At 32.5% G+C, this 18,459-nt stretch overlaps 3 protein-coding genes across 5 annotated transcripts; 2 read left to right on the forward strand and 1 right to left on the reverse strand.

The window, feature by feature from the left end:
- The first annotated feature begins 1,716 nt into the window (after positions 1-1,716).
- LOC114186982 (malonyl-CoA decarboxylase, mitochondrial) lies at positions 1,717-7,861 on the forward strand. Of its 2 annotated transcripts, none has more exons than XM_028075078.1 (15): positions 1,717-1,943; positions 2,147-2,241; positions 2,366-2,456; positions 2,563-2,689; positions 2,795-2,975; positions 3,311-3,455; positions 3,540-3,630; positions 4,243-4,301; positions 4,373-4,450; positions 4,789-4,872; positions 5,437-5,621; positions 6,094-6,222; positions 6,375-6,447; positions 6,716-6,801; positions 7,145-7,861. In XM_028075078.1, exons 1-15 carry the CDS (start codon positions 1,854-1,856, stop codon positions 7,245-7,247), a joined length of 1,617 nt encoding a protein of 538 aa, XP_027930879.1. In that variant the 5' UTR covers positions 1,717-1,853; the 3' UTR covers positions 7,248-7,861. The 2 variants fall into 2 exon arrangements, with proteins under 2 accessions (XP_027930879.1, XP_027930878.1); XM_028075077.1 differs by having other exon boundaries at positions 1,722-1,943; positions 2,090-2,241.
- A 221-nt stretch (positions 7,862-8,082) lies between these two features.
- On the reverse strand, positions 8,083-9,793 carry LOC114186984 (chaperonin-like RBCX protein 1, chloroplastic). Its single transcript, XM_028075079.1, has 6 exons — positions 9,420-9,793; positions 9,150-9,244; positions 8,831-8,948; positions 8,685-8,701; positions 8,540-8,602; positions 8,083-8,436 (listed from the first exon to the last, which is right to left on the reverse strand). Exons 1-6 carry the CDS (start codon positions 9,565-9,567, stop codon positions 8,362-8,364), a joined length of 516 nt encoding a protein of 171 aa, XP_027930880.1. The 5' UTR covers positions 9,568-9,793; the 3' UTR covers positions 8,083-8,361.
- A 951-nt stretch (positions 9,794-10,744) lies between these two features.
- On the forward strand, positions 10,745-16,524 carry LOC114186981 (chitin elicitor receptor kinase 1-like). Of its 2 annotated transcripts, none has more exons than XM_028075075.1 (12): positions 10,745-11,544; positions 13,988-14,021; positions 14,137-14,141; positions 14,230-14,400; positions 14,557-14,750; positions 15,031-15,120; positions 15,242-15,335; positions 15,423-15,574; positions 15,644-15,735; positions 15,815-15,953; positions 16,049-16,147; positions 16,249-16,524. In XM_028075075.1, exons 1-12 carry the CDS (start codon positions 10,911-10,913, stop codon positions 16,411-16,413), a joined length of 1,869 nt encoding a protein of 622 aa, XP_027930876.1. In that variant the 5' UTR covers positions 10,745-10,910; the 3' UTR covers positions 16,414-16,524. The 2 variants fall into 2 exon arrangements, with proteins under 2 accessions (XP_027930876.1, XP_027930877.1); XM_028075076.1 differs by having other exon boundaries at positions 14,233-14,400.
- The last annotated feature ends 1,935 nt before the right edge of the window (positions 16,525-18,459 follow it).

Genomic DNA, 18,459 nt, shown 5'->3' on the forward strand with positions numbered 1-18,459 from the left:
TGTAAATGGATGAAAATCAAAGAAAAGAATGTGAGCTATCCACAACCATTTGTCATTTTCTTGGATTGTAAGTAAGATATATGCATATTTACAGTGACCACATGCTAGCAACTAGCATATAGCATTCAGAATAAAAAAACCTTTTCTCTTTATTCTCTTCCCTCTAATATTTTTTGCATATCCTCTCTTCTTCAGTTTATCGTATTACATTGGTAAATTAGATGACCAAAGTATCTTCATTGGCTCATTCATAGTACATGTTTTTTATATAGGTTTTAGGTACTCCGTACTTTATTTTAATTCATGATTTACAAGATAGAGAAGAAAAAAAAGTGGCAACTTGAATAAAGATAAAACAAATAATGTCCATTGTCCAAAGACCGTTCCTTATTTCAAAGGAATCAACCCAAGTATACGAATAAATCAAGGAATAAATGTGACGCAACTTTTTAAAAAAATAAAATAAAGGAATGAAATTCTAAATGAAAGAGGAAAAATCTTTAATTATATTTGTTTGGGTTATTGTTGGAAATCTCACATTGACTAGAGATAATGTCAATTCATAATATATAAGTGGGTGTAATCCTTAACTTACAAACCGGTTTTGTGGGGTTGAGTTAGGCTTAAAACCCATTTCTAACTTGAAATCAAAGCCAAATTAGAACCTATTTTAGCGACACATTATGTTTGTTGTGCTTTTTCTCCCTACTTTATAGTAATTATTTTCTACATGAAGTAAAAAGATAGAGATAATTGACTACATTTATTTTGGACTTTTAAATTTTTGTAGCGGGTAATGCTTCCCAAGTTCCATGTTTTTTTTTTAATCTTTTGGGAATTTTGCTTTTATCATTTATTAAGACGTAAGACATCATTTGCAACGATTCGTTCATTACAAAACAAGATAGAAACTTGCTTAAGTAGCATATGGTAATGATAAAAATCGCTAAATAAGGAATAATGACACAATGCCACTCTACATTATTTTCCCACAAACTTGACATTTTTCCAATGTAGAAGTCCAATTTAGCTGACCCGTAAAGGGGTTTCTTCCTCCACCCAATTGTTTTCTTCCTGCACCCCAACTTTAACTGCAGTTCCCACTTTACCCTTACAAAATATATGTTGAATAAATAAATTATTGTTATATGTGTGATATGGGGTGTATGAAATCCGGAACACACATTATCAAGTTCAGGACTGCATCGTATTACAAAATCTGCCTAACAAACACGAAAATTCACATAAATAGATTTCACGATAAACAAAAAAAATATATACTTAACCGGATTTTGAAATCTGACGAACTAAAAGATTGGCACTTAACTGGATTTTGAAGTCTTGTAAACAAAAAATTGATGCTTAATCGAATTTTGAAAACCGATTGTGTATTTTTTTTATGTTTATCTTATTTCAGAATCTGACTATATGGATTTTTGTGTTTATTGAGCGAATTTCATAATCCGATGGAGTCCTGTTTGGGTGTGCAGAAAGGAAACAATGGGGTGCATGAAGAAACTCATAAAGTAAAGAGTCCAATTTGGTAGCATTTTGGGTCATGGAGCCCAAAACCTGAATTGGAGAAAGCGCGAAAATCTACAGTGATGTGGATAGTCAACGTCGGACGTTGACCTAAAAAAGGAATAAAAAAATGTGTGTGGCTTGCACGCAACGCGCTTGCTACCTCGGAATAAGAACTTAAAACAAAAATAGTAGGGGTTGTTGCCAAACAGCGATGTAACGCACGATCCAAAAGCAGAAAGCAAACTTCATTATTCACTATACCAGTAGTTGATTTCGATTGTCGAACAGCTTTCACCCGATAAATAGGAGAGTAATAATAATAAAAGAAAATGTGCAAAAAAGCTTGGTCCATTTTGATGCGCGCCAGAATGAAGCCCAACGATCGTACAAATCTTTCTCTCTCTCCCATCCCTCTAGCCGTGAGTAAAATAATCTTCCACTTACACTTCTCTTCATTCCTTCTACTTTCCCCTGATTTTTTACTGTGCAGATTTGACTCATACGAACACTTTGTTTTGATTCGATTATTCAATCAAGTCGATAACATTTTATGTGCTTGAATTAGCTTGGACTTTGTTTCTTGTTGATTTGTGGTTCTTTCGATTCGATGAATACACAACAGAACGCGACGAGTCAAACGCAGCAGCAGAGTTCCCGCCAAAACGGATCTCCAGGTGAAGGAAATGCGCTGCCTAATGACTCCGGCAACTCCGAGAGGTTCCTATTTTTCAGTTATTTTCTTAATTTTTGTTTCACATACCTGGAATTGGGTTTTGCTTACTTTATTTTGCTCATTTTTTTGTTTTCTGTTATTTGTGTTGTTCTTTTGACTTATTCACAGAGAGTTTAAGCGTGTCCGTTCCTCAATGCACTCTGCTATATCAATGAACAAAACAGAAGTTCTGGATGATGTTCTTAACAACTTCTCGGAGGTAGTCTAATTTTATATTTTAATTAATGCGGTGAAACTTTCTCAATTCTATTCTTTTTTGTTGTCATTGCTTATTTCATTTCCATATGCCGGTGATGATTATGTAGGGTTATTTTAGTCTTTCTCATGAAAACCGTCGCAAGTTGCTCCTTGTCCTTGCCAGAGAGTATGATCTCAATCGATCACAAGTGCGTGACCTGATAAAGCAGTACCTTGGACTTGAACCACCTGCTGGTGAGTTATTATGTGGCGTGGGCGTGGGCATGCGCGCTTGTGTGTAACTCTTTCAATTATTGCTTTCAAAACTTTGGTTTGAAAGAAAAATGATTGGATTGGCAGACAAAACTCAAGTGAGTGGCTCTGAAGATGAAGGCTTGTTTTCTCCTTTCTATCGCATTGAGAGGAATTTGAGGCATGCCCTTCAGCCAGTTTATGAAGTTCTTTTTGAGCGTCTCAACACTCATCCAGGAGGGTTGAGGATCTTATCCATTCTTCGAGAAGATATCCTAACCATTCTAGCGTAAGTTTATGGCTGGTGCTACACGATTTTATTTTGAACAATTTTTCTGCTATATCTGTTTCCTTTAATTTCCTTATCTTGCAATGACAGAAGGAGCAAATAAAAGAAATCTTAGTTCATCATTTTGCTCTTTGAAATTTAGTTACCTTTGTCTGCACAAGGAACTTTTGCTACGAGAACCTTAAAATAAAATAAATTTATACAAGTATAAATTTTAGATACCTGTAGTTCATAACGTTTCTGGAGGAAATGAAGAAAGAAAGATAAGAGCAGAACAAGAGCTCAACCTGCTTTCCTGAAATTTTGAGTCTAATGATTCAATTCTTCCATTACAGAGAGGAAAATATTGCATCTCTGAGAGCATTGGATTCTTATTTAAAGGAAAAATTTGTTACATGGCTTAGTCCTGCTGCCTTAGAGCTTCACCAGATTACATGGGATGATCCTGCTTCTTTGCTGGAGAAAATTGTTGCTTATGAAGTACTTTTCTCCTTTTTTCTTGAATTGTTATTCAACGTATCTCTGGTCTTCCACTATATGAATAATCTTTCATATCTTGTGTAGGCTGTTCACCCAATTAGCAACCTTCTAGATCTCAAGAGAAGGCTAGGAGTTGGCCGTCGTTGTTTTGGGTATTTACATCCAGCTATTCCTGGTCAGCAGTTCCTCTAACCCTTTGTTACTGAAAGATAGTTCTCTACCTCTCACAGTTTTATAATTTGTACTGGTGCACTAACCAACATCCTAGCAGTAATTGGTTTCACCTCTATTTAATATTTTGAGTTTGTATCATCAGCTCAGGAAGTTAGTAACGTCAAAATGCTTTCTAGTGATCGTATTAACTAGGCAGTACAGTGGAATTTCATTATTCTCCTGTGCTTGAAAAATTAAATTTGGTGCAATACTTTCTATAGTCTACACTATTTGCCCCTTTGTGATCCAGTGCAACATTGGTTTAAAATATGTCTTTATATACCTTTTCTCAAATCCGCTGTTCGAAAATTGTGATTGTGATTAATATGTCACTGAGAATTATAGGAGTTAATTTAACATTGGTAAGATGGCCAAAGGAAATAGTTTAGTTCTTTATTGTTATGATAATTATTATTATTCTTGTAAATGCAAAAATAATTTATTGTTATAAATATCAAGGTTGCTGAGTGCTCCTACCCAACAGTTCACTTAACTTCTGTGTCTCATTTGAAGAGGTCTATTCTTAAAGCTTCAAGTGTGTTTAAGTACGTTATGTGGTCTATATTTTCCTCAGGTGAACCCCTAATTTTCATTGAAGTTGCACTGCTGAAGGATGTTGCTCAGACTATACAGGTTAATGTTATTAAAATTCAACTGGACCAAATCCTTTTTCAGTAACTTAACAGTGTTTATTTATTCCACAGGAAGTTTTGTGGGATAGTCCTCCTATACCTGAAAGTGAGGCAACATGTGCCTTGTTCTACTCTATATCATCAACTCAGGTATGCTATGTCTCATGAAAGTAATGAAAGTTATGGCTAGTGGAGATTTGACTAAATATCTAAACATTGTTAATTATTACATCATATATCATGGTGAAGTTCAGCACAATCATTCTTAATGCAAAGTGAACTGTTTATCTTTGGCTTTTTCTCCGACTGGAATTATTGCTACAATTTGCTTAAGTTGCCCACTCTCTTTTATGTTCTGTTTTTATTCATGTTTGTACCTTTGATCTGTTTGCTTTTCTGTTTATATCATTGTCAGTTTCCCCCTCCTGATTCCCTAAAGAAGAATAACGATGGAGGTAGTTTTATATCTGATATGTTATAATTTGCAGCCAGGCTTAGCAGGGATCAACTTAGGAAAATTTCTTATCAAACGAGTTGTAACACAGGTGAAAAGAGAGATGCCGCACATTTCTGTAAGTATTTTATCAATTATTCGGAGATTCATGGGGTTTTGTGAATGCACAAGAATTAATGAAATCTTCATATTTGATGGGAGGTTTCAAAAGAGAGATGCCGCACATTTCTTTTTTCTTTTTTTAATCTCAGTTTCTTACCTTTTATTTTCATGGTTTTGATATAAATGGAAATGGCTAAACAAAAATCTGTTGTTTTCCCTTTAAATCTTCATATTTGATGGGAGGTTTTCCAAGTACTTCAGTACAACTTTATGGTTTCATTGTTTAAACCCTGGGTTTTAAAAATTTTTCCTTGCTCTAAAAGATGTAGATTTCTGGAGTCATTGTTCGAAAAAGCACTATAGAACTATAGACACGTGGCACTTCGGCGAAAAGACTATTCTTCAAATTGATATTCCCTTGTTCTTTGTATTGCAATCTAAAAGTAATATACTTAATCCCAGTAGTTATTGGGCACAGGTGTATGAATTTTTCTTGATAAATGTCATATTTCTTAGGATAATGCAATTTCTTACTTATGCCTTCCCACATCCAAGATTGCTGATCATATTTTGGCTGTAGACCTTTGCAACTCTGAGTCCCATCCCGGGATTCATGTCATGGCTTCTATCCAAGTTAGCAGCATCTCAGACACCACTTGCTGAAGGAGGCAATTTGTCTCAATCACAAGCCGAGGAATCTAGTTCCACTTTCTACGAAAATATACTTGAACCCGAGGAAGAAGAATCACTTATGAGTTTATCTAAGTAAGATGCATACTGTTCTATCTTCATATTTTATGTTATGATATTCTTGGATATTTTTTGGCAACACCACTGTCGCATATTTATGTAAAATAAACTGTCGTAATAGCTGCATTACATTTTTTTTTTTGTCTTTTTTTGTTTCTCCTTTATGTGTCCAATTGGCTCTAATGTGTTGAAAAAAAAAATGTAAAAGATTTGCGCAGTTATTAAAAGGGCACGATTCAAGATTCAAATTGCATGATTAAATATGGTATGATTTGACAAGTTCACAATTCATGTATTCTGATGAATCAAAATATGACCTTGAAACGTGTCATGCTTGCGGAAACTGTTGTTATTCCCCATCATTAATATTAACTGCAACATTCAGTGGTTCAGTTTTTTTCCTCTTCTTTTTTGCTTTTCTTTCTCATTTACCCCCTACTTTGTCTCTGGGTTACTGTGAAGTGACTAATATGAATATGAAATACAGGGATATTGCATCGGGAAAAAATGGAATGGATTTGATGTTCAACTTGCTTACTTCTACATCCTCTAAGTGGATCCATTCTCCAGAAATTCGTTCAGCATTAAAAGCCCCATTGATGCGTTTGTGTGCCAGGTATTGGAACACTGGAAACAAATTTGGGAAATAAAACAAAGCCATGTTACAAATGACTTCTTTGAAAGATCATATTGAGCTAGGCTGGTTGCTAATACTCATAATTTAAGTCAAGGTAACCTGGAAGCATTTTGGGTTCTTTCGTATCACAGGTACCTTCTGAAAGAGAAGAAAAGAGGAAAAGCTTTGGACTCTGTAGCAAATTTTCACTTGCAAAATGGAGCGGTATGTTTTACAACCATAATGTAGAGCCAATAAACTTCATTGTTATTGTTGATGGTATTTTCATTCTGAAAGCTGTAGTTTCCATATAGTACGTTATACTTTTTGATGGCTTTTTCGCGGAAGTCATTGTATGGGTTGTTTTCTTGGTATTTCTTTCTCTATAATCAATATGATAAAATGGTTCTTTCATGTAGCAAATTTGTGTCCTAATTCAGTTGTAATTTGAGTAAATTGGTGTGAATAAAATTTTGCTTCTCAATGTGGACAGATGGTTGAAAGAATTAATTGGATGGCTGATCGATCAGAAAAGGGTCTTTCTCAAAGTGGAGGGATCATGGTGAACTATGTATATAGGTAATTGTCCTATGGCTGTTGTTCTGGTCGTACCATAGTTACATTTATAGTGTCAATTTACTCTGTGAAGGCCTTTTTGGTCGTACAAAGAAATCTTGTTTTCTAAGATGAAAGTTCCTCTTTATCCGTTTTGGTTCTGTTAGTAAAGCTAGGAAATCTTACCAACATGAAAGGAGCAATGACTGTACTTGTCATTTCATGCTTTTGAGGGTCACTAGTATTGTCTATATATATATATATATATATATATATATATATATATATATTGATTTGATCAAATTTAAAATTTCAATTACTTAGTCAAATTTCAAGTATATGCTGCTAATGACACGTAATTTTGCAGGTTGGATCACATAGAAGAATATGCCCATTCATACTTCAGCAATGGTGAAATTCATGCCTCAAGTGATCTACATCGCTATGTTGATGAAGCGGATACTGCTTAGTATCAATTCAAATTTGATAGAAGATAAACTTCAACGTATTTTCAACAATATCATATGTGCATGTGCTTTGGAAACAAATCTCGTCGGCAGCGGACAACCTTATTAACACTAACCTTTACCTTTTTCTGTCTCAACCTCTTTGCTGTCATCTGCAGCCACAATGACAAGTAATTGTGAAGTCTGCTAGATCGGAGCATAATGGAAGATTTTATTTAAACAATAGGACAAATGCATTGAACTCTAAAACCGAGGATGCTTGTATCTTTAATCATTGATTCCTTCTGCCGGAGAACATTGTGTTGCCAATCCAATTCTTTGGCAAAATTGGGTAGGAGACAGCTTCTTAAACTGCACTACTTTATTTGGTCATAGCACGAGAGGTGAGAAGTAGACTAGTTATATTGAATAGGCTATGCTTGGTAAACCTCAAGCTATACATCTGATGTGATATTTGTAGTTGGTATTCGACAATAACAAACCCTATATCTTAGTGAAGATGGTGATTTTGGCTGTGTTGGTTAGAAATCATGAAGTGTAAACTGTAAACCATCAAAGATAAACTATTTCGTTGAACATTGAGGATTAAAAGTAATGCTTGTTGCTTGTTTGTTTCATCCTTAGACATTTTTCATTTCAGATGCAAAGGATAATTAGTCATGCATTATCTGTCTTTCAGAATGAAGCCTTGAAAACAGCACCAATATTTGTCCCGAAATATGACACTTTATGTGTGCTTGAAATGTTTACATATTTGGACCAGACAACTCTTCTACTCCCAAGTAATTAAGCGTGTTTCTATAAACGGCTTGACTTGAATTGAAAGGGATTTCACACATTTCAAGCGTCAAATGCGTCTTTAAAATTTTGAAGCTTTCAAATACAACCGAAGTTTTCGAAGGTTTAATAATATATCTGCTGATTATCAATTTGTATATCGAATTTGTCCAACCATTCTATGATCTAACTATTTTTTTAATCATAACCTTGCTAAAGCTTAAGTATAAAATTGATTGATAACCGTGTGAACGAGTTCTTTCTGTACATATAAATTGGTACATTGCCCTAGCCCCTGATCGGAAGGAATAAAGGGGCTAATGCTTTGGTTGAAGACTATTCACTTCTCACTTTCAACATGACTGGTTTCTAAGACATATTCCGTCATGAGCTTCGTGTTAGATTCCGTGACCATCTACAAGACGATAAGGGCAGAATTATAAACATTTTTCAATCATACAGAAAGTTGAATAAACTTCTGCAGGATTCCTGAACATAGACGTTATTGAGTTACGAACCTTGAGGGCTAGGCGCTTCAAGTTGTCCCATTCAAAATCACTTTTGCAGTATGCTGATCTCACCTATAATCATACATCGTTGTATTTAATCATAACTCCTTAACATGTGATGGATAATCAAATAATATAAAAATAATCTCCTTACCTCCATTATACGCAGGGCTATTCATGTACATGCCAGATTAGTTCGGAGATTTTGTTCATACAATGGCAATACACAACAAAGTTGCTAATCAGATATTAATAATTAGATACCAATTGAGGATTGAGTAGCTTGATAATAGCCGTTACCTAAGTTCTTATGTCCTGATGATTCTCTGAACATGGCGGCACAAAATTTGTCACCATCATTCAACGAGTGTCTACCAAGAAATTCAATCAGCTCATCATATGCTTCACGGTTGTAGCTCTGCTACGGAAAATATTATTTGACAGAAAAAAGTATTAAATATTTAGTTGAACAACGTGCATCAAAGTAAATCCACTGACAAATCATTGTTATTATTATTTAGCCTTGGATCAGATTGACAACTAAATCTCTTTAAATATAAGTTCACAAAAATTTCATCCAATAATAAAGGGATTGTCAAAGCCAAAAAGGAAAAGGAACCTCAAGTTGAGCAGCAACAATCTTCACAGCTATGTAGGTGAAGAAATTGTGAAGGTTTTTAGCCGCCTTTGCTTCTGGTGATGCTTCTCCAAATCCTGCATCCCAATCGATATAACCCAACCCCATTACATACAATTAATGCTAATTTGGTCACAAGTCAATGTATCAGTGACAAATTTTTTTCATTGCCAATGTTTTGTGGTTTAATGTTAGTTCCTTTAGTCATAATGGAGAAGATGAACAGAGTAGAAAAGTAACCGAACCAATTACCTGGTACAAACATCTTGTTGCAGTGTAAGCGTGTTGGCTGCGAGCTTCTTCGCTTGCAAGGCCAAAAGGGGTAAGCTTTGTTGCTCCTGGGTGTTGCAGGGTACACAAAAGGAAGCTGAGAAAGAGGTAGAGTTGCAGAGGATTCCATGGCTAAACAGTGTTAAAATTTTTTGTTCTGTATATTGGAAAAGAAAAAGGCCTTAATTTTTATGATGACAATTTAAGCATGTGAACACCATGGTGAGGTTGTAGTCACTGCAAAACGAAAAATATCTACATGCTTCAATCCACGTAGAGAAATATCTTTGAGCTTACGTGGAAGATTGAAGGAGAACCTTTACATCCATGGTGGAACCCACCGTTCCTTATATCTGTATTAATTTGAAGAAACTTCTCCTTTTTCAGCTCTGAATTTTTTTCTGCAACCTTTCTCCCATACAAGAGACACATTTGTTGTTATTCCTATATATCTAACAAAGTTCTATTTATCTCTTGAAAATGTCCTTTTTAGGCCTTCTTTCTGAAAAGATTATTCTTCAACTATAATCTCAAATATCTCACTGCAGTCCAAAAGGTTACATCTGGCCTCATTTTTCTGAATTTATCATTCTTGCTTAACTTAAATTTCTTACCATCAATTGAATATGATTATAGTTAATTTAAAAAATCTCTTCTAACCAAAATTTTAATACCTGGCCCAAGTAAAAACAAAAAGAAACTAACAAACCATCATATTGTTAAATAAACCCATACTATTAAATATTGCTGTACAAGCTATAGAAAATTCAAAATTTTCGTGTTACCGAAGAGTCCCTCCTTGAGCTTTTCCTTTCATTTTCACGAGCTCGTCAAAGTATATTATCTTAAGAAATCATGTGAGGTGAAAGGAAAAAAAAAAGATCGAAAAAAGCAAGAATGAAATCATAGTTAGTGGTTCACAATTATTTAAGAAAATAATGTTAACTATGAAAGGATGAACACAAATTAAAGAGCAGGAACGACAATTTATATATATCCACTCACTTACAGAATTAGCTTCTAAACAAATTTACTCAAGGGAAAACAAGTTGGCTATATAATAGAAAAAGGACTTTTTGGAGAGAAAAAAGTACAATAAAAACAAATAATTGAGAAGTGACGTATAATTCCTTAAACTTTTTTATTCATAGTTTAACCTTTAAAAATCCAAGACACGCCCATTTGGAGTTGCTCTCCATCCCCTTTTCATCTGAAGCGTAATTGGAAGTCACATTCTTCACGTAATCTACAAATTTTAAATTAAGCATCATCGTCCCAAAAGTATTAGAAAAACACCACCATTAACAATAACAACAGAGAAGACTGGTTCAACACTTACACTGTCGACCACAACATTGACGTCAATAACATCATCAATCAATGAAGCTGCACATAAAAAAGCAGTAGTGTAAATCACCTATAATCAATAACAAGTTTTCAAGCTCCTAACTCTTCTATTCCCTAACACACAAAATGACCACACATTCGACAACAAAACCAAAGCCACACCATCTTTTCCTTCTCTTAATTCAGTTGTTAATTTCCACTGGAGTGAAAGGTGGCTGTGATTCTGGTTGCGACCTTGCTCTAGCTTCCTACTACATAGCGGAGGGCCGGAACCTCACATTCATTAGCAATCTTTTCGGAAAGCCCACATCGGAGATTCTCAAGTACAACCCAAGCGTGAAAGACCCCAACGTCATTGAAAGCCAAACGCGGATCAACGTGCCGTTCTCGTGTGAGTGCTTAAACGGGGAGTTTTGGGGGCACACTTTCTTGTACCGGATCCAACACGGCGACACCTACAAGGTTATTGCGAATACCAGTTTCTCCAACCTCACCACCGAGGATTGGGTGAGTAGGGTCAACAGTTACCCGTCCACTCAGATTCCCGACAACGTTAACGTCAACGTTACCATCAACTGCTCCTGCGGAAACCGACACGTGTCCAAGCATTATGGGCTGTTTCTGACTTACCCGCTTCGGCTGGGTGATGACTTGCAAGGGGTTGCGGCGGAATCCGGTGTGCCGGCGGAGCTGCTGGTACGCTACAACCCCACCTCCGATTTCAGTTCTGGGAATGGACTTGTCTTCGTGCCGGCTAAAGGTAATTAACAAACACTTATTACATTTTTGCTAATTAATTAATTAATTAAGAACAAAAACCGTCAACACTAAACAATTAATGTACCTCCTTGTTCATGACTCTTTCTCATACATGGGTTGAACAGTGAAGTTTTTTTTTTTTTTTTTTTTTTGAGAAATATTGTAGCTTTTGCTAAATAGATTTGGTATATTCCGTCCATATTTGGAAACATCAATCTTGACAGCAATTAACCACAGAGATTAAAAAATACAGAAAAGTTACATTTTATTAAGGATGATTAGTCCTCTGGCTATAAAACAAAAGAATACAGATCACTGTTTGTTCATATGTTATCACTCTCTTATGATTATTTTGTTGATCCATGCATGACCAATAACCACAATTAGACAGATATAGTAACATTTGAGAATTATTTATTTTGAAGATAATTTTCTTCATAGAAAACAAATAGACATAGGTCATCCATGCAATAAAGTTTGTCATTTTGCAATGATAGTATACGGAATTATAATTTTGTAAAAATAGTTTACAAATGATAAACAGTAGTAGTTTAAAATGAATATGTTATGTGTTTGAATAGAAAACCTGTATTATTAATTGTTTTATTAAATAAATTTTTTATTTGTAAAAAGATTAAATTATCTAATTAAAAATTATGTAACACATAATTGTAAGCAAATGCATTCATTCTATGCAATGCCGTCGATAACAAGCATTATTATTTTGTACTTTATTTTTTGAAGTTATATTTTTCTACCTATTGAATGACAGGTTAAATAGTTAGAAACAATACGGAATGTCGTCAGTTATACATGTGAAATTATCTATCATAAATAATATTTAATGTGAAATAAATCAGAATTTTAATAAGATTTTGAAGAGTTTTTATATTTTATTTTATTCCGATATAAGTAATGGGGTCAATTATAAGGTAAAATAAATACCGAAGTAGAAGGATGCCATAATTAATTTGTATTAATTTGGGTTATCCACTAATAAGTATAGATAAGTATCAATACAATGAAGAAAGTAGCTTAATTGGTAAAACAATTTTAAAAATAAAAAAATGAAGTGAATTAATTAGTTTTATTGATAATGTATATTTGAAAAACAATTAACAAAATCAAGTGAAATAAATAGTTTTACTGTGTTTATTGTCATGTTAGAAGTATCTTATATACAAACAAGAAAGAAAGGACATGTTGTATTAGCAATTATGCTTTCTTTAAATAAACTCTAAACAGATAATGGATTTTGTGTTTAGAAATGTCAAAGTGGGTTAGACTTATCAGTATGTCAAGAAAAAATAGGTTGGGTTAATTTTCCAACCTGCCAATCCATTATGGTCTGGTCTGTTAAACTAGCAGATCAAAGGTGGTCAGTCTATCTTGGCCCGCTGATATTTTTTAAATTTTTTTATGTTTAAAAATTGAAAAAAAAAGTGACGAGCCAACCTGATTTCAGACAAAATAGATCGTAGTGTTTAACCCATTTGTTAGTATCGGATTAATCCTGTTTTTAGCGAAACAAGAAATGGATGGACCAAAAGGGGCTAGATCAATCCATTTTATCACTCCAGTTCATGTTACTTTGACAATTGTTCTCATGTTTGTATATTCAAGGAAAGTGATTTTAATTAATTAATTTTTAAATTAAAGCATGATATTTGGTAGTCATTTACTATGAATCATACATTTATAAAGGGTCCAAAACTTAACTAATCCAATTTAAAAACTAAAGATTGAACAAAAAAAATTATAAACTGAAAGAAAACCTAAATTTTGTCATATTGCATTTTTTTTCCAAATTAGGCAGTTTGGTTAAATTGGCAGTTTGTGGTTGAAAATCAATCCAAATGGACCAAAATAATCTGCATAATATTATATATTATTTTAAATTATGTTTGTTTTTTTTTTAAAATATAAGTAAATTTCATTTAATTGAGCTATTGATTTAATTTGATTACATTCTAATTTATATATATGTTTATGTTTATTAATTATAACTATTCTTTGTGTTGTTTCTTTTAAAAAAAAATTTACGATGTTGTAATGTAATTGGCTTTTTTAAGTTTTTAAGCTTTCTAATTAGTATAGTACAAAATTAATTTTTTTGAATAATTATTTCACTGTGATTGTTATAATATTATGTCTGTGAAGAACAAAAATATAATAATATACTTTGCATAGCAAAATCGTTTTGAAATATTCTAAAACTCGAACTACACCTCACATTTCTTTTTTATTGGTTTGAATGCTTCTTAGTTGAAGATCGAACTAAACCTCACAACCAAAACTGCTGCTTGGTGATTTAAATAATTGTTTGTATGAGAAAAGTATAAGAGAAGAATAAGTAACATCGCCATTTCTTATTTTTGTTTAGAATTGCTATTTGATACAGTCTAAATCTTCTGATGCTTTATATTACAAATCCTATTTTGCAGATGAAAATGGAAACTTTCCACCTATGAAGCTGAGGTAAGTTGAATTTTATATACTAAGTTTACATCCCAATCCTATGTTGGCCAATTTGATTAGATTTCTGAAATTTACTCTTTAAAATAATATCTATGTTTCTTCCAACCTTTGGCAGATCAGGTGATGTGGACACTGTGCAAACTGCTGCTTCATAAATGATGGTGGGTTAAATTCCTATGACATGCTGACATTGTTATGCAAATTTAAGTAGGAATATCTGGTGGAGCCATTGCTGGCATAGCCGTTGCAGGAGCTTCTGTGGTCTTAGTTTTGGCACTTGTTCTATATGTTGGACTACACAGAAGAAGAAAAGTGGCTGAGGTATCCCTTCTCACACTCCCAGGAGCATCTGAAGATCAGTGTAGTCCACTCTATCATGGTATATTGCTATGTCTTTTCTTTCAATGCTATTTCTAAAACACCCCTTTCTTATTTTACAATGTTAGAATTAAGGCCTTGTTTATTCTAGATTTCAGGGTTTTTTGTGTTTAAATAAAATGTGAAACTGTAGGTCTTATCTGATACATGGATTTAGGTTTGGGAAACAGCTTGGACAAGGCATCGGAATCTTCGGTTGTTGCTTCTCCAAGGATGACAGGGATTACAGTGGACAAGTCAGTGGAGTTCTCATATGGGGAGCTAGACAAGGCCACTGATGGCTTTAGTGTGGCTAATATAATTGGTCAAGGAGGCTTTGGATCTGTTTACTATGCTCAGCTTCGGAATGAGGTTTGTCATAAACAGATATCGTGCATTTGCACTCACCCCATACTTGTCATAAGTGAATTGATCTTATTTTGAAGCCAAGAAGTTACTGCTAATTAAACACCATTGTTTTCTTGCATTACATAGTATTTGCTTTAAGATTGATTAACATATACTTATCTCTTGTATTGAATCCTATTTCTTCAAAGTCTTATCATGCAGGTCTAATACTGATCTTTTGTAAGAAATGGAAAATTGAAGTTATTACTACCAACGCTTTGTTTTTTTTTTTTACTTTTTGCAGAAAGCTGCAATTAAAAAGATGGATATGCAAGCATCAAATGAATTCCTAGCAGAACTCAAGGTTCTAACTCATGTCCATCACTTGAACCTGGTATGATCCTAGGCTTGTTTGTTATATGTAACTAACTAATTAACTAATCAGTACTATACTTGAATATATTTCATTACACATTTCCACAGTACATGATTTCTTGCAAACATATTCTACACAGGTGCGGTTAATAGGATATTGTGTTGAGGGCTCCTTGTTTCTGGTTTATGAGTATATTGAGAACGGCAATTTAAGCCAACATTTGCGAGGCTCAGGTTTCTTTTGTCTTACTCATAGATATAGTTCATCTTAAAATGATGAAATCATTTTGATTTCAAGGGTCTGAATGTAGTTGGTTGCAGGGAGGGATTCGTTAACATGGGGAGCTAGAGTGCAAATTGCTCTTGATGCAGCAAGAGGATTGGAATACATCCATGAGCATACAGTTCCTGTCTACATCCATAGAGATATTAAATCAGCAAACATCTTGATAGACAAAAACTTTCGTGCAAAGGTTTGCAAATAAATTTCGAGACTTTTCATACGTAAAATTTGAATGCTGAGTCCAATCTTTTTCCCACAGGTTGCAGATTTTGGTCTCACAAAATTGACTGAGTATGGTAGTTCTTCATTACACACGCGTCTTGTGGGTACCTTTGGTTATATGCCTCCAGAGTAAGGAACCACTTATCCTTAACTTTAATTTATACGAAGTTTGAAGCTATTTTGACCAAGTGTAGTGGTTTTGGTGTAGATATGCACAATATGGTGATGTTTCCTCGAAAGTAGATGTATATGCTTTTGGAGTTGTTCTGTATGAACTCATATCAGGCAAGGAAGCTATTGTCAAGACAAACGATCCTGAGGGTGAATCAAAAGGACTAGTCGCCTTGGTTGTTTTTTCATGCTGCTCTTAACTCAACAATAGTTGTAACTCATCACTTCTACATTCCTTAACTAAATTTAGGACTTGTTGTATCAAATGCAGTTTGAAGAAGTTCTTGGTCTGTCAGATCCAAAAGAAGATCTTCGTCAACTTGTTGACCCTAGACTTGGTGACAACTACCCTCTTGACTCTGTATTCAAGGTAGGTAACCAATTTAATGAAAATGCATCAACAATCTAAAAGTAAGATAAAACCATGAATAAAATGTATGAGAAACAGTGATAGAAGTGTTACTATTGCAGGTGTCTCAGCTTGCGAAAGCATGTACACATGAAAACCCTCAACTTAGGCCAAGCATGAGATCAATTGTTGTTGCGTTAATGACACTTTCGTCTGCAACTGAGGATTGGGATGTTGGTTCCTTCTATGAAAACCAAGCTTTAGTGCACCTTATGTCTGGAAGGTAGATCATGTTCCCCTCCTCGACCCATTTTTCTGAATATTTAAATTGTAAATAAATGTTACATATCTTACCAATTTCTTTCTTCAAAACCAAATACGCAGATATTTACACATTAGAGTTGATGTTGATGATTACATTTACATTTTATTTTTAAGAAGGAACGAAATTAGGATATATTGTATACGACAAAATTTACAAAAAAAAAATAGTATTGTTACTAAAAACATTTTACAATAAATTCTTATAATTATATTTGAAAAAACTGTATTATTGACCTAAACATTAATTAATAATCAGAGAATAATATGATTGCTTCGTGACAAAAATTGTAACTTTAACGTTATTTTATGCCAAACCTCCTATATCTACTTTTGTTTTCTTAAGATTTATATATTATATGTGTTTTCACTCGTCCATTTAAAATTGGAAATATGTTTAAACCTCCCAATGAGAGAAAAAAGAGATGTAGGATAAATAAATAAAATGTAAAAGTGCTAATAGGAAAATGAAATATTTATCGACGTGACTCAAAATTTAGAATTTTGATTAGGTATAATATAGTGATTTCATTTATTAAAAGTTTGATACATAATTTTTAATTCTTAAATCAATATGGAATAACTGTTAATCTAGTTTGATTATAAATTATAATTGTTTATAGATTTTAATTAATAATAATAATAATTTAATATTTTATGTACAAAACATTAACAACAATATACCTATCTCTATGATAAAAATTATAATTAAAGAATAATATTTAACACTTATACATGTAAATAACATAAATTAAAAGGATTTAATTATATTTTAGTTTTATTATTTATTTATTTTAATTTGGTTCATTGTTAATAAAATGTTAAATCAAATTTTTCAATTTTTAAAAACACAATAATATATCTAATTTTCATTTAATTGGCAATAACGAAATTAACAAATAAATATTTAAGATTGTATATTACTTGTAATATAATAGATAATTAATATATTGCAATAATTTATGAAATTAACCAAATAATATGGGTAGAGACGTTGTAATTTATATTGAACCAAAATTTTATGAAATGTGAGTGAATCTATATACAACAACCATTAGTTTCCTTCAATTTTACCTTAGGAACTCTCCTATAAAATTCATAAATATTTTTATGTTTAAATACTGTTACTTAAATGCAGTTAGTTTCTATTTAATAAAAACTAACCAATAAGATAAAACGTAATTTTGTAGTCCAAATTAATTAAATTTGTTAAATTTGAAGTATCTGAGAAAATTAATTATTCAATTAAATGATGAATGCGAAACGATATATAACAATGCCATATAATTTATATATTTTTGTTTTATAGAAAAAATGTTTATTTTCTTCTACTATAGTTATATATGCTTAAGTATCTCACTTATACACAAACGTAAATAATTAACTTTAAATAACAAATATAGTAAAAATTGGACAGATACATATTTAGTTTTGTTCTTTAAACTTAAATACTAAGTTGTGTATATATAACATTATTTCCATATGTAAACAAAATTATATGATTAAACTTTCTGTGAAGAAATAGTTTAGTTTAAACTATTTATCAATAAATAAAACAATTTTAGTAATTTATTAAAAGTAAGGAAATTTATTAATATCTTTTTGAAATTTAGTAGAATTATTATAAATAAATACTTGCTTATCTACTCACACAAGATGGATTATTTTATTGTTTTTTAATTATGTATTTGTATAATATAGAAATATTTATTAATAAATGGTTAAATTAATATATTAAATTGTTTTGTTTGTTTATGTTATTATGATATAAAATTCTATACATATTAATATTAATAATATAATTATTTAAATAATAGAATACGTAAACTTTAATAATGATAAAAGGCTTAAATTATTTTTTTCGTCATCATTTTTGCAATTTTCGCAGTGTTTGTTGCGGATGGTCCTCATTTGAACAGAATGTTTAAAATACTCTTTATTTATACCGAATGTTTAAAATGGTCATCATTTTCGCAATTCGTGTTTTATTTGATCCTTTATACGCAATTTAA

This window comes from Vigna unguiculata, chromosome 6, assembly GCF_004118075.2.
Source record: "Vigna unguiculata cultivar IT97K-499-35 chromosome 6, ASM411807v1, whole genome shotgun sequence".
Lineage (NCBI taxonomy): Eukaryota > Viridiplantae > Streptophyta > Magnoliopsida > Fabales > Fabaceae > Vigna > Vigna unguiculata.

What these genes read in the sequence shown, in the direction of transcription:
- LOC114186982 (XM_028075077.1), top strand. Translation starts at nt 1,854, where the DNA reads ATGTGCAAAAAAGCTTGGTCCATTTTGATGCGCGCCAGAATGAAGCCC. An exon ending in TCTCTCCCATCCCTCTAGCC is followed by an intron (nt 1,944 to 2,089) that starts GTGAGTAAAATA and finishes TGCTTGAATTAG; the next exon opens with CTTGGACTTTGTTTCTTGTT. An exon ending in ATGGTGAACTATGTATATAG is followed by an intron (nt 6,802 to 7,144) that starts GTAATTGTCCTA and finishes GTAATTTTGCAG; the next exon opens with GTTGGATCACATAGAAGAAT.
- LOC114186984 (XM_028075079.1), bottom strand. Translation starts at nt 9,567, where the DNA reads ATGGAATCCTCTGCAACTCTACCTCTTTCTCAGCTTCCTTTTGTGTAC. An exon ending in CAACAAGATGTTTGTACCAG is followed by an intron (nt 9,245 to 9,419) that starts GTAATTGGTTCG and finishes ATTGGGATGCAG; the next exon opens with GATTTGGAGAAGCATCACCA. An exon ending in TTGTTGCTGCTCAACTTGAG is followed by an intron (nt 8,949 to 9,149) that starts GTTCCTTTTCCT and finishes TTTCCGTAGCAG; the next exon opens with AGCTACAACCGTGAAGCATA.
- LOC114186981 (XM_028075075.1), top strand. Translation starts at nt 10,911, where the DNA reads ATGACCACACATTCGACAACAAAACCAAAGCCACACCATCTTTTCCTT. An exon ending in GTGTAGTCCACTCTATCATG is followed by an intron (nt 14,401 to 14,556) that starts GTATATTGCTAT and finishes ACATGGATTTAG; the next exon opens with GTTTGGGAAACAGCTTGGAC. An exon ending in CTCTTGACTCTGTATTCAAG is followed by an intron (nt 16,148 to 16,248) that starts GTAGGTAACCAA and finishes TTACTATTGCAG; the next exon opens with GTGTCTCAGCTTGCGAAAGC.